The sequence below is a fragment of the Empidonax traillii genome, unplaced genomic scaffold, assembly GCF_003031625.1.
Source record: "Empidonax traillii isolate 1590-97213 ecotype Southwest subspecies unplaced genomic scaffold, ASM303162v1 scaffold73:size1297144, whole genome shotgun sequence".
In the NCBI taxonomy this organism is placed as follows: domain Eukaryota; kingdom Metazoa; phylum Chordata; class Aves; order Passeriformes; family Tyrannidae; genus Empidonax; species Empidonax traillii.
This window is the reverse complement of record NW_020955266.1, coordinates 1,042,198-1,057,452: the sequence shown is the minus strand read 5'-3', so window position 1 is coordinate 1,057,452 and position 15,255 is coordinate 1,042,198. Positions and strand designations below refer to the sequence as shown.

At 45.1% G+C, this 15,255-nt stretch overlaps 1 protein-coding gene across 19 annotated transcripts in view; it reads left to right on the top strand.

Annotated features, from left to right (window-relative positions):
- Nucleotides 1–15,255, top strand: part of CACNA1G (calcium voltage-gated channel subunit alpha1 G) — a 145,901-nt gene that overhangs the window by 103,775 nt on the left and 26,871 nt on the right. For 10 of the 19 annotated variants that reach the window (XM_027880658.1, XM_027880655.1, XM_027880667.1 and 7 more), the window contains 5 exons: nt 3,675–3,801; nt 6,515–6,640; nt 7,256–7,345; nt 7,919–8,132; nt 10,583–10,633. In XM_027880658.1, coding sequence (XP_027736459.1) covers nt 3,675–3,801; nt 6,515–6,640; nt 7,256–7,345; nt 7,919–8,132; nt 10,583–10,633 — 608 coding nt within the window. The remainder of the gene's footprint in view (nt 1–3,674; nt 3,802–6,514; nt 6,641–7,255; nt 7,346–7,918; nt 8,133–10,582; nt 10,634–15,255) is intronic. The other 9 variants (XM_027880660.1, XM_027880652.1, XM_027880650.1 and 6 more) reach the window with 3 other exon arrangements.

The window sequence follows — 15,255 nt, the reverse complement described above, 5'->3', positions numbered from 1 at the left end:
TTTCCATGACCCTCTGATGTTTCAGCCAATAAAGGCATTGCTTATACAATAACATTCCTTCCTAATGCATTCAACCTGCTGTTGTTGGGATCAAGTGTTGTAGCTTAAGATACAAGAGAAATCAAAATTGAAAATGTATTCAGATTTAATGTGGATGGATGTCAGTGCTGTTTTACTCTCTGCAGAGCCTGGGCTTTGACTTCCAAAGCAGAGAGATAAGTTATTCACTTTTCATACCATCATGGTATCAAATAGTCATTTCATAGACTCTCTTCTATCTATCATATTATAACCTTTGCTAATTTATTTTTTTATCTGTGGAGGGAGGTCGTCATTAACATTGATCTGTTGCTTAGTCTAAGTGCTGCTACTTCTTCTGAGAGCTCTGATCAGGCTAGCAGGCTTAACTTTGGTAATGGATCCAGCTGGGATGAGGCTGGCGGTGGGTTTGGAGCGTCTCACACCAGGGGTTTAACAGCATTGGGAACGCTGAGACCAGCAAAACCAGGGGGAACTCGGGGGATTAACATTTCTTCACACTGAAAAGGAAAAAAAAAAAAAAAAGGAGGTGTCAATTTAATTTCCCCATTTGTCATTTGTCTAATGCAGACTTGAATTGTGCTGGGTGGAACATCAGCAGGCTCATGGTTCTGGCACAACCGGAGGGGCTGTGAATCAGCCGCATCCTTCGGCAATAAATTGCAGGAGTGGGGGTCAGATATAGGAGTTTACAAGCCTGATGTCAGCAGGACCTTGGGCAGTACTGATGAGGTGTGGGGATGCTGTCTGCTGACATACTGGACGTGATGCTAATCACCTGGAAAAGCTGAGAATTTCATTGGCACCTCTTAGGAAGTTATCACACTCTCAGGAGAGTGGCAGGAATCTTTGCACAGGCTTGCCCTGATGTTGGATCAGGCTCTTAGTCTCTCCAAGGTCTGAAGGTTTCCATTAGTAAGAACTATTATTTTTCAAAATCTTTTCAAAGTGTTTTCTCCCTGAAGGGCTGAAAACAGCACTGGCATGGAGCTAAACTGGTGGCAGCTTTTACCCTAATGCATTCTCATTTGAGGAATTCCCTAGTTGATCAAAACACTGAAAGAAGCCAAAAGCTGCAGTTTTTCAGCACTTTTTTTCTCAACACACACGACTTTGCAAAGTCAGACAAGTAACCTGCTATTTTCTCTCTCAGCTGGATACCAAATAGTATCTCACAGGGGAAATCACTTTATTATTTCTAGAACAGCATTTCTTAATAAGTGGTAGAGAAAATTATCAACTTTAAACTCTTGAGACTAAATTTCTTCCTTGTTCCCCAAAATTTTAGGATGTTCAAGTAGTTTAACATAACCTTCAGTTTAGAGAACTCAACTTCTGTTCCATCCTACGTGACAGTGGACAGAGTACATAAGCCAGCATCTCTAAAGGCACCAAAGTACCTAATTCCCATTGAAATCATTGGAATTCAGTTGTCTGTGAACCTCTGAGAACATGTCCTGCAGTCCTCCCACGCCTCCGTTTCTCATCTGTAGTTTGGCAGTTGTATTTCACCCAGGACTGTGTGAGGGGTGGCGAGGTCTGTAGTCTGTCTGAGGTTCAGCCTCAGTCTGTCCTGCCCAAGGCTTGCTGTGTGCACTCAGGCACGGCCCGTTGGGCTGCATTAACCAGCTCATTGAGTCGGCCACACTGACCTGCTGCTCTCCAGCTCCTCTGCTCGTTGGTCTCACCTCAAACCCTGGTGCAGGTACAATGTGGCAGCAGCAACTACCCCGCCCTCCAGCTCATTGCCTAAAACATCCAGATCTGAGCATCAGGAAAGCTGAGGTTGTCCAAAATAGGGAGACACAGCACTTACCTGGCAGAGGATGACCAGCATGAGGAATAGCAGCATCTGCTCTTTGTGTTTCACTGGTGAGGAAGTGGATAAAAATACCACCATCTGTTTCTTTCTTAAAATGGTAACTGATGAGCTACCCTTGACATTTTGAGTAAATATTTAACCAGAAAAAAAAAAGAAAAATAAGTTCTAGCTTTTCAGGATACCGTTTAAAGCCAACAATATTGGTAGGAGCTGTGTGCTGAGCACTGCAGTTTGCTCAACCTGCAGGCTCTGGGGCAAGAGAGGGCTGGTGCAGGTTGGCTTGTGGTCCCAGCTGAGGCCACCCATGCTGGGCATGTGGATGTGTCCGCAGGGACCTCTGCTGGGAGCACCATGCCCGGGAAGTGGGGAGAGAAGGAGCACTTGGATCCTCTCCAGGCAACAACACTCCAACTGTGCTTCAGGTTATGGAGCCAGACTTGGGGAGAAACGGGAGGAGTGGTGAGAGGATTCCCATGGCAAGAGAGACCCAGGCAGAAACAAGAAGGTGGGGGAGTTTGTGGCACGTTTGAGTGCCAAGTGTTCAAGGGAGTCACCAGCCGGCACCCGAAAGCACACAGGCACTTCTCTGCCCTGACTTCCACAGCAAACAGCCACTTCTGCCTCAGGAAAGCACAGTTTCTATGGCATCAGTACAAATTGATTTACAGTGCTACTGAAATGCTTAATTCCAGTTGGCATCAAGAGGAAGGAGGCATGTAACCTCTTCAGGTGCCTTTCTTGGTCCCCACCTTCAGGTCAGTTAGTCTGAATACCTCATTCATCTTTCCCAGCATGGTGAGATGGCTTCTCTAAATCACACAAGACTTGTCCTTTCATTGCAACGTTGTCCTTGAGAGTATGGTACAGTTTTTACTTTTTTCTTTCTCCACCTGCTTCAGTCATGAAGCCCACATTATTCTTCCCCAACCTTCTGATATGATCTAATCTTCTGTTATGAAATTCTGTGTGATGCCAGACAGAGAGGAGCTACAGAAATTAGGTTAGATGCTTGTGGTCCTGTCAGTGAAGTGTCACCTTGAGGATGGTTCTGGTTCATAGCTGAGCCTGTACAGTGGGTATAGGGCAGAGGCTGTGATGGTCTGGGGGGTAGCTCAGGTCTCTGTACACAGCAACACTATAAGGACATGTACAGGTGGGTTTTTTTAGGATATGAGTGGTGAAACACTGGCACAGCATCCCCCAGAGAGATGGTAGATGCCTCATCCCTGAAAATATTCAAGGTCAGGCTGGACAGGGCTCTGAGCAACCTGATCTAGTGGAATGTGTCCCTGCTCATTGCAGGGGGTTTGACTAGATGGCCTTTGAAGGTCACTTCCAAGCCAAACCATTCTGTGATTCTGTAATCACTACAGATGTGCAGGCAGATGTGTAAGAGTGACTGCTCCACTCTGAGACAGGGAAATTAAGAGCCTTGCCTAAATCTGTGCAGAAAGGGGCATTAGGAGGCCCTGTCTTTGCAGTCTTGGACAAGCTACAAGGACAAAAGTCTGTGTCTGTGGATGGCCCAAGCGAAAGAGTTGAATTTTCTGATCTGACTCCTTACACATGTTCTCCTCCTTCTCCTCTTCATTTATGCAAAGCTGTGTGTGTAGGCAGAGACCTTTTCCCTCCAACACTTTCATAATCTCACATTTGAGATTCCAGAACTGCTTTTTCCATCAGAATTTTTGAGTTATTTGTCATTAAAAAAAAAAAAAAATTCATACTACTGTGTTCTCCCTATTCTAGCCTGATAGGAGGCAGAACTGGGCAGGAACAGGACTAACAGCATTTGTGCTTACTTGCCCTACAGGGTCATTAGTCGAGCCCAAGGACTGAAGCTGGTGGTGGAGACTCTCATGTCATCCTTGAAGCCCATTGGGAACATTGTGGTCATCTGCTGTGCCTTTTTCATAATATTTGGCATCCTGGGAGTTCAGGTGAGTCCCCTGTAAGCCTCAGCACATAATCTGAAAGCATCACGAGCCCCAGATGCCCCCACATCTGGATATCTGTACCGGTGGGCACAGTATAAGCCTTTCTGAACTGAAACTGAGGTCAGTTGGACTGAGTGTTCCTGCGTGTTCCTGCTCAGTGCAGAGGGCTGGACTAGATGACCTTTAAAGGTCCCTTCCAACCCAATCCATTCTATGATTCTACAATTTCCCCTCCACTTTTCTTCTGGTTATAAACCGATGGGGAAATATAAACTCAAAGCTGAAACTGTTGGCTTGTAAACTCCAGAGAGACCTTGACCTGGAGATTCATTCAAATTCTGACAGTTTGTGTTAACTGAAAGCTTGCAGAGATAGAGATTTCTGAGTCTGTTTCCTGCCAGCTCTGCTGGCAATATCCTCAGTCCCAGGAGTGCAGGAACCCGGGGGAAAAGTGGCAGAGTTTCCAATGCAATTGGTTTCTCATTACCTGGGAAGAAGAGATTGCTTCATATAAATATTCTGACATAACACTTACTTCTTTCTGAAGTTTATCTGATCTGTCACAACCAGCTTTGGAAAGCAACTCTGTTTGGCTTTGTTTTGGAAAGGTGTCTTATACAATATTTTATACTAGTATACTGTTTAAATAATAAATACAGCATTGAAAATAAACAGAGAAGAAAATCATGCCATCCATAACCACCTCAGCAGCTAGATTGGCTTGGCACAGTCTAACAGCATCCATCCCTTTTACTAAACAGATTCATAAAACTAAGTATATCCCGTAAAACAATATAAGACTCAGACACAGGAAAATTTATGCCAAACACCAAAACTTGCAGTATGCTCTTTGAATTTCCTCCCTGCTAATTGCAATGCTTTCCCTGGTGACTGGCAGTCTTACGTTAAATTGTCATGACTATTGATGTGCTTCAGTGGTAGATACAAGCAAGACTGATCCTGTATTCAGGATGCAAAATTCGCAGTTAATATTTATGTCTAATTAGGTGTAAGATGAGGCCATAGCTGTTTTCTATAAAAAGATGATCTCTTGAAGTTACAGATAGTTTCTCTCATTTAAATATAAGCTGGGAATTAAACTAGAGCTTTTTAATGCTATTGAAATCTAGGCATTGGAGTTTATAATGGTGTGTCCTCTTAGCAAGACTGTTTTGGTTGTAGAGCTGCCCACAGGTGAAGAGTCATTAATCAGACACAAGAAGTAGGTGGATCAAACAAGTCCAGTAGGAAACACTGGGTCTTTTCCTTTTGGAAGTGCTGAACTGTGGAGCACTGACAGGGATCAGCATTTTTGTATACTGGGCTTTGTATTTCCAAACCCTGTCAGTAGCCCTGTTACTGCTCCCATCTGAGTGGCACTGCAGCCCAGCTCCGGGAGAAGTTATATTTACAGATACTATATTAAAACCAGTTGTTTACCTTCCTGCTTAATTAAAACTTTTCACTGTGAAGACTATATCTCCCCAGTCTGCCTTACCAAGGATAGTGTTTCTCCGTGGAAAGATCAGGGAATACTTCTCTTCTTGCATCCAGAGGTTTTATGATTGCGTTGAGCGGTGATTAATTTTGTATGCCTAGAGACCATCCTTCTGCTGTTGATTTCGGAAGGAAACCCATGGAGTAATGCGTGGGTTTATCTTGTTCGCTATTATTTCTACTGATATTTGTCTAGAAAAACAGATCAAACCCCACCAGTGTCTCTTCTCTGTATACCCGGGTGGTGTTTTAAGGAGCCTGGAGAGCAGGTTGCCATTTCCCCTCCACCCCCCCCCAGCAGTAATGTCAATAGCTTCTGTCAGCAAATAAAACTAGATTTGTTGGCTGTCTCCTGGGCTTTGATACCATCCATCCTGCTAGCATCAATCACCCTGTCTGAAGCAGTAATCATCCCCTGCCACTCTCTGTTCTGAGTACAGGAAGCACCAGGTCTAGAATTAAGCATGTGGAGGCTCCTGTTCCTTGTACAGGTATAAACCAGGAGCTGACTCCCCAGGAGCTGCATCTCTCCTGGCTTAAACCAAAGGAAATAAGCTCAGGATCATGTACCCAGCACGGGTTGGGCTTGACTCCACAAGCTCTGCACAAGGAATATTTTCAGTGACCGCTGTGCGGACAGCAGAGCCTTCTGACAGCTGGAGCACAGCATCCAGGATCAGAGAGCGGAGCGGGACCGGCAGCAGTCTTGATTCAGCAAGAACCTGGCGTCACCCTCAGGGGCTCATCTCCTCTCTGAAGTGTTCCCTGGTGACCTCTAAGAGCAGAGCTTAGCTCGTCACTGGGCCTCTTCAGTGCCACCTTAGCTCTGCTGGCACAGGGCCCCTGTTACACTTCATTTGTCCTTAGCTGAGCGTCACTGGGTGGTAACAAGCCATTAGCTGGTCTGGGCTATTAGCTGGGGCTACACTTGAGCTGGCGACCCAGAAGCAAAGGCCTTTAGGCCAGTCTCAGATCACTGAACCAGACAACCTAATTCATGAGGAGGGTGTCCTAAGCGATGTGAAATCGTGCATTTGCTCATTAGGTGCATATTATACAGGCTACTCATTCTTAATAACCTGCATGAACGAGGCCAGTTCCCTTAACAGCTCTGGTTGGTGTGGGCTGTGTGGAGAACCCCAGAGAAATGCCCATCATCTGCGGAGAAATCCTGTGGACTGAACCCTGACATCTCCTCTCTTCTTTGCGTGTTTTCCAGCTTTTCAAAGGCAAGTTTTTTGTCTGCCAGGGGGAGGACACCAGAAACATCACAAATAAATCGGATTGTACAGAAGCAAGCTACAAATGGGTCCGGCACAAGTATAATTTTGATAATCTCGGCCAGGTATTAATAGAACGGTAATCTGCTTCTTTGCTCCTTTACCTCCTTGACTTTAAACCTGTGCATTATTATCCCATGGGATTTTCTTACAGGGCACTGCCAGTCGCAGTAAATATTCAGTTCACATACACAGCATTCTGTCTCTGTAAATCCCAAAGGCAGTGTTTCCAAGCAGGCATACACTTCTTTTCGGAACAGAACAAGCACATGTGGCTTCGTGGAGTACTTAATTGCTTCACTGCTACATAACAAACCAAATATATCTTGCAGAAGGGCTTGTCTAATAGAGCTGGACATTTTCAACCATCCCTGCAACGCAGCCTTATTTTAGCAGCATGGTAAGGACTAATTAGTCAGGATCAGTAGAGACCTGGAGGGTGGAAATGAAGCTGCTTTTGTCTTCAGCACTGTGGTTTCCGAATTACGGCTCGTTGCTGAACTGGCCGCTGGCATTGATAGGTTTTTGCTGCTGAGAGAAATCTTCGTCATCAAAGTGTCCCATTATCAGACAGGTAATGACAATCCTAGGCAGGAAAGGGCAAAGAGGAGTAAGGTGTTGCAAGTTAAAAGAGCTTCAGTGCAGCTGTGCCTAACTTTTTTTTTTCCATGCGTTCCTAGGCCCTGATGTCTCTCTTTGTTCTGGCCTCCAAGGATGGGTGGGTGGATATCATGTACGATGGCTTGGATGCTGTGGGAGTCGACCAACAGGTACGGGCTCTAGCAGAGCTGGAAGAAATGAGTTGTCAAAGGTCACGCATTTCAGCTCTTGTTTTGCCAAGTACTGTTGGCTTCCACAGTGAGGTGGGGTTACGGGGTTAGGATCAAGGGAGGCGTTTAATCCAAGTCCTGGGATGTGACAAGGAGTCCAGTGAAAAGTCTGGATTTGTACTCAGCCTTTTCCCTAAAGATTTTGCAACGCAACTGGTGTAACTCACGTTAGGAGAACTGTGTTTATCAAAGAGTGGTTTGACTTTTTAAGCAATTTCATCATTTCAGGAGAAAAGAAGTGCTTTGTGTAGGTACAGGTTTTCAGTGAGGGACTTACAATAGCTGCAAAGGATGCTGCAGAACAGAGGTGGTGCTTCTGTCCTGACACACTTTGCCCTCGACACATTTTGGGAGCACTCAGTTAATATGTCTCAGAATTTTTAGGACGAGCAGAGCACCCTGAGCTGCCTGAAAGAGGCACCCACGGGTTCTGTGGATGGCACAGCTGTATCAGTTTGCTCCCATTCTTTTTTTTTGAGGTTCACTTGAAATTTGCCTTAATCCACTTTGCAGCCAGTCATGAACTACAACCCGTGGATGCTCCTCTACTTCATTTCCTTCTTGCTGATCGTGGCCTTCTTCGTCCTCAACATGTTCGTGGGGGTGGTGGTGGAGAATTTCCACAAGTGTCGACAGCACCAGGAGGAAGAAGAAGCCAAGAGGCGGGAGGAGAAGAGGCTGCGCCGGCTGGAGAAAAAGAGAAGGAGTAAGGAGAAACAGATGGCTGGTCGGTAGTCTTTCCACATCTTTCTGAGTCCTGCTTGACCTTCCACACAATCCCCTCCTCCCTCCCCTCCCTGCCTCGTGTCTGGTGATCATTCTTCTCCCAAAAGCATGTCCAGCTATAAAATTTGCATGAAGGAAATAGTGTCGTTTTAGGCTAAGCAAGGAGCCATGGAAGCCTTTTTTAATGGCTGCATGATTTGCTATGACCTTTCCATTGGAGGTTATTTGAATTAAAATATAATAATAATCACACCTGGAGCTTCTTGGATAGCAGAGCTCAGTGTTACACAAATAGTGACAACTGCAAAGATCAGCAGTGCTGGATGGCACCATAAATCTTCTGAGTCATGAGCACTGTTGCTGATAACTGGATTCACTATTTGGTTTATTACAGCCTTGTAATGCCACAGTGATGTTACCTGTCCCATTTATCAAACAGGTTTATTTATTGGCACAGTAGCACCACTGCTATTCAAGAGTGTAATAAAATAATGGAGCCATCTCATTCTAGTAACGCTTTAAAACTCCTTAGAGAAACATATCAATGCATTTACTTGAGAAATACAGATTAGAAAAAAAAAAAAGGCAGATGAGGAAAGTAACTAACTAGACAAAATAGCACTGGTGGAAATTGACCCCAACTCTGAACTGGATGTGAAATGTGCATCCCTGCATAGAAGAGGCTCTACAGGTTAAAGGAGGAAAGACCTCCACTCTGCCAGAAATCTCCAACCTGACCTTCGTCTCTTAGTCTCTTTTTGTTTTAATGTAGTTATTCAAGTAGGAGATAAGTTAGCCAGAGGCCACAGGTCAGAGGTGTTCTTTTTCTCGCATGCTCTGTCTTCTGACTGAACTTCCTCCATTGCCCTTCGTGTTCGTGGCCTCGCATTTTCCCTTCCTGGTCAATCCGCCTGCTGCTCTCTCCCTGTCCCCTTTCACATCTCTTCTTTATCTTTGACAGACTTCAGTACTGTTTAAGAGGCTGACTGATCAGGTGCTTGTTCCCCAAGCTGGTAATATTAAGTCTGTTTTATTTTTTAATAGCCTAAGAGGTGTTCAATAGCTGTGACAGGGTTAATCATGTACCACAGCGCTGCCTGAGCCTCTCTCAGTTCAACACTTATCCAGCAGTTTCCTTTGGTCACATCTTTCAGTCCCATGAGCTTCACAGGTTTTGTAACCACTAGGATGTATCACACCAGCCCCTGGACATCAAACTTGGGTTTATGCTGAGAGCCTGGCTTCCTTGCTCGTCAGTGGAAGGATGGAGGCTTCCCTCAAGAGCTGTTCTCAGTTAAGTGGGATACAGATGGAAAAGAGTCCTTTTTTTAGTTGGTTGGTGTTTTTTTCCCCATCAAGAAAATGCCTAGAAAGCTCTTTCAGTTAGTCAAAGTTCCCAAACACAGTTTCAAGCTGATGAGTTAGAAAAGGTTTTTAAAGGCTGGATAGAAAGATCCCTATTTAGAGTTGCAGTTTTGAAAAGTAGATATTTCTGTAGAAGAAAAATAAATGTTTAGTTATTATTAATGACTTTATTTATAAGACTAGAGGAACTAGATGGAAAAAAAACGTAAGCCCGGGCAATTTCCCAGCGGGAAGGAATCACAAACCATCCTTGGAGATACAGTTATTCATTCAGTGCTATGAAATGCCTAATTAAAGAGGCAATAAACAGCTATTTTACTGAGGATCAAATATTGCTGAGTATTCAATTGCCATAAAAACCTTTCAAGAGCAAAGTATGAAGTCCTCCAAATCACTTTAGAACAGTTTTCCCAGTTCGCGTTCGGTGAAACATTGGTTTTAATTGACCGTGTCCAGCTTTGCCCTCGGAGGCAACAGATGTCATTGCTTAACTTCATTCTGCACAGTGGGAACTTGCAGATGATACCAAGACTAAGGCTGTGATTGTGCCAGCGACTGCATGGGGGTTCCTTTCAGCTGGGCTTCCTATGTGACCTCAGATGCCCAAACCAACCTATGGATGCCAGATAAGGACCGACATAAACATCTGACTGGTGGCACAGTCATTTTTGGTTGTAGACTCTTCCGGTGCCATTTATCCAATCAGATATCTGAAAAGCAGAAAAGCATGTGAGATCTCAGCTCATGAGAAGTGGGCAGGCGCAGGGGTGGCCGCTCTAAGTTGTGCTGTTCCAGCAGGATGGGAACTAGGTCGTCCTTCAGAAGTGTCTTCTCCATCCTCGTCAAATGAGGGGGTTCTCAGGGATCTCTTGGGCTTCCACCTGCGCACGTGGCAGAAGCACAAGAGCACTTCCTTTTTCACGTATAGCTCAGCCCACCCTCCACGAAGCACAAGGAGAGGATCCCGCAAGGCAACAATCCTGGTAGAGGCAACGGAGAGCCTCAAGAGCCGTAGGGACCTCCGAAGGGGATGGGAAGTCTTGCCGTGTGTCCTGCCGGGTGATTAATGCCATTTCGTTCTTTTAGATCTAATGCTGGATGATGTATTAATGGAGAGCTCAGCCAGTGCAGTGCAAGGTACTGGGAAGCCGGCACGTCTCGTCCCACTGAATGGCAGTGCTGTGTCACTAACGGCTCGCCACCGCGCTGTGAGGCATCCCACTAAACCCTGTGTGTGGTGCAAAGCTCGTTCGCTTACTCCATGGCACACGCATCCCACTCTGAGCTGCAGGTCCCTGCAGACCTAGCTCAGGGCTGACACTTTCAAACCCTTAATTTACTCTTCAATCATGTTATGTTATTCAGTATTTTTATTTTTTTTTTTCCTGGTTTTCATTAAGGCACTGTCAGACTTTTCATGACCTTTTTTTTTTTTTTTCTCCTCTTTTTTTTTTTTGGTTCTTTTAGGTGTTTTTTTTTAATCTTAGAGAATAATGACTGGACTGCGAAATGGGTCCTTTATTGTCAACTTTAGCTTGCCAACCACCAGCTTAGGAGTCTGAATAATTTGCAGGCTTTGTGTCTCTGGAAGGCAGGCAGTCGTGCTTAGGGAGGATATTTCCTTATTTCTCCAGCCTTTGCTCATTGCTCCGCAAACACTGTGCTTCAGGGAGGCACGGTATTTTTTTTCCAGCAGGGTAAAATTCAGTATAGTGCAGAGCCTCAGTGTTATAATGTGGAGCTTAGCCCCACACCAACCCTCAGCACGGACACTGGGTCTGATCATTGTGCTGTTCAGTTTGTAAAGTCTGTGTATTGACTGAGAGTTGCTTGATCCATGAGGCATCTTGTAAATTAAAAGAAATAAAGATGCCACCTTAAAGCCTTTCCAGGTCCTGGTGGGGAGGGACCATCTGGGCTGAACACTGCTGGGGTCTGATCTGCCCCTTGACCCATCGCTCTCTCATGTCCCCTTCCCCAGCCCCCCTTCCCAGAACAATGCTTAGGGCTGCAAATCTGTCCCTTGCTCTTTTTATTTTTAGGAGAAGCTTTGATCCGGCAAGCATTTTGTTTAATTCATAACTTAAGAATATTAGCCTGAATAATTAAAGAGGTGACAACATAGAAACAAATATAGCTGTAATTTTCGACAAAAATAATATGCTAGGAAAATTGTGCCATTAAAAATCTCACCTGTGCACAAGCTCCCACTGCTTGAGATGGGAGCAGGGCTCCATCCATCTCTCATAGATTGCAGGGAGTTTTGATTAAATAAAAATTGCAAGGTGAGGGCTATTGGCTTTCACTGCAGAGATAACTCAAGGAGACAGAGGTTCTACCTTATATTTCTAGGCCTTGTTGGAAGTTATCACAACATGCTTTAATAAATCCTGAATCTCCTTCCCGTTGCTGTTCCTGATATTTTTATTTCTTTGCTGTCTTTCTTGCTGCTCTTGCTGGGCCTCCTGGCCTCTCTGAAATGGGGGCAGCGCAAGGAGGGGCTCTCACTGACTTTGGGACTCTGGTTATTTTTTCTTCCTTTTATTTGATTGTGACTCCTCTCCTGGTCCTACAGAGTTACATCAAGGCTGTCTTATTTTGTGTTATTTTTAAGGCACTGAACTCATTCCAAACCCCTCTGTTATCCCGTGCAGGCTCAGAAAGACTCTTAGAGTTTGCCTTTAAAATGTGTACAATTGTCAGGTCTGTGCTTTGTGTTTCCTTTTGTTGTCTTTTCTTTGGATCCAGTGGTAGTGAATGTGCCATGCCGCTCCTCAGGCACCGTAGTGAGGGAACAGAAAGGTTTTATATTTGAACCTGACTGTTGGGAATTTAGGGAATCAGTCCCAGGTGCTGTAGCTGAACCTCCTGTGGTTCAGTGAGGAATCTGGAGTTGTGACTCAAAGCTTCCCCACATCTCTGCACTTCCAGAGGGTTCTTTTCTCTTTCTATCAAGACAAGATGGAATTGTGTGTGTGTGTGTGTGTGTGTGTGTGTGCTGGTGCTGCCTGGTACTTAGTGAGATATTTTATAATTTAATTTTTTTCCTTTTTTTTCCCCTCCAAGTCTACATTCTATCACAACCGGAATCTTCTCAGTGGAAATAATTTATCATTTTCCATTTCGCTTTTTTTTTTTTTTAAATAAATCCATTCAGTACAATAAAAGCCAAGTAAAACTCTGTGTTTAAATCTAAAAAAGTTCCTTCAGTGCAAACTACTTTTTAACCTAATAATATTCTTGATACAGTTTGTAAATCCAGCTGCGTCACGGGCTCATTGCTCACTGGTTTGCCGCTGTCCTCCAGATATACTCAGACCTGCAAAGTAGTTAATTCCCTTATTATAGGAGAAGGAAGAAGCTGAAGGAGACAGTAATGGAATTGTCCCACTCTCGTGAATTCCAATTTCCTGTGCCCACGCACCTCCGGCTCGGAGCCACCTCGGGGAAAGTGGCAATTTCTCTCCTGACAGGGCTATATTGGGAGGCAGACACTACCCAGAGATAACGCAGTTAATGGGAAGAAAGTGGCCCCAGTCCCACTTCTTGCTGTGCTGGCAGAGACTGGCCAAGCCCTGGGATACTCTGAGGCACTGCCCAGGAGAAACAGAGGTGCCTGTGATGCTGCTCGGCTGGGCACTGGTGTCATCTCGCAGGTGACATCCCACAGCCATCAGACAAACAGCAGCACGGGGTGTAACACCTCAAACCCAGGCTGGGATCACTGAACCCCAAGGGCACCTGGCCTGGGAGAAGTCAGACAGGGATTAGGAATGGGAAATGTTGATCCTGCAACAGCAAAGGTCATTTCGTTTCCTAAAGGGCAGAGAGGACTTATGATGAGTTTGGGTACCCCATGACACAGGCTGGGGCTGCCATGCTCTGACTCCCTCATCAAGGGAATCAGTAATCCCACAGGATGATGCCAGGAGTTGAGCACATCTTGGGAAACAACCTGAGTTGAGGGCCCATAGAAATGATGAGCTGAAGTCAAGTGTCATCTGTGCCCAGGCACTGCTCCCCTTCCCAGCACAGTCAGTCCCCCTGGACCACCATCATCCAGGATGGAGAGGCAGGTGGGACTCACCCAAGCCAGCTCCCAAACAGCTGCAACATCCCCTTCCTTAGGAAGAGATTGCTCAGGATCCACTGTCTGAGCTAAGTTTATCCTGTGTAATGATCTGCTGATTTGACCCACTTCTCCCTCACTCCTGGCCTCCAGCCACGGTGAAGCAGCTTGATTTACACCCTGTTTACCAGCCTGATGTCTCGTAGAGGGCTTTTGCTGTATTTCCCCATCTTTTCTCATTCTGCCAATTCTTTGTTGGTTTGCTCTCCTCCTCCTTTCTTTAACGCCATGTGTGCCGGGAAGCCACGTTAACCTTTCCAGTAACAACCGAGACTAACCCAGAGCTCTTGTTGTTCTTGACACAGTGTATTGTAACAGTACAGTAATGTGGTGTTGTGTTAGTTGTGAAGTTCACCACCCGGAGTTTTAACAGATGTCTGTATTTCCCAAGATGTTGGTATTGTTCAGCTCTTTATTGCAATAACTAAGAACGACGCTGTGTGATAGGGGGCACGGGCTTTGCACCGCCGTAATTACGTTGGAGCTGCACCCAAATTCTCTGCGGAACCACGCAGGTCGGGTGAAAGAAACAGTATTTTTACAATGTTAAAAAGTGGTTTGTCTGCTCAGAAAGTCCCCTGCCCGCCTAGGCACAGTGGGGGTTTCCCCCTAGTCCTCGGGCAGCATGTCAGCCCGTGTGTGGGTCATCCCGCGGTAGCATCCGAACTGCACTGAGATGCATGGCCGGCATGGGGAGACCGGGGGAGCGACTGATGGTGCCATGATTTATAAACAGGGTTGGCAAATCCCCTCCTAACCAAGTTAACGGGGAAGCACGAAACATTTACTGCTGGTAATTTTCGAAGGCTGCAAGGGCATCTGCGAGAGCAGCATCCAGGGACGTTTGGTTGTGGAAAGCTGCAGTTACGAGCTGGGAGAGGCGGAAAGGACGTTTGGGAGAAGGGGGTGCGGAGAGGGGGAAGCCTTTGCAGATATCTGAACAATTAGCAACCCTGCTTATAAGGTCATGTGCTGGCTAATCCAGGTGCAGGAGCCCTGCACAGGAGACATTTACAACCTCTCTCTAAATCCTTTCTCTGTTCTAACCAGATCGGTGCTATTCTGTAGGATTTGGAATTACCTGTCAGTCAAAGCTGAGAAAAAAAAAAATTGAATTCCAGTGTAATTATTCATAAGTAAATCCATTGCAGGAAAAGGTAGAAACACTGACATTTTTCTTTTTGAATGTGAATTATACATAAATGTAGAAGAAGTAAGTGATCCAATTACGATGGTGTTTCTTCCTGAGATGATAAGTTGGTTCATAAAAATAGGTCCTATTCCTAACCTAATTGTATTCAAACATTTTAGTTAATTTGCTACTCATAATTTAGCATAATGTGATCGAGATATCTTGACTTTATGGAGATTTATGCAGATTCTGAGATATCTGACAAAGTCTTATGAGTGAGTCAGCAGCTACCAGTCTGCTTTTTTTTCATAAGCACTCAATAGATTCAGCATGAAAATTAATTTTACAGACCTTTTCATCAATAGTGTGCTTTAGCACTCAGGTGCAGATCACCTAAAGCCCACTGCAGATCAGAAAGTGAATATTAATACTGCCTTTCATTTGATGACACTGAAGAAGAATTTTGGGCCTTCCAAACCCCTACGGAATAAAACTGCT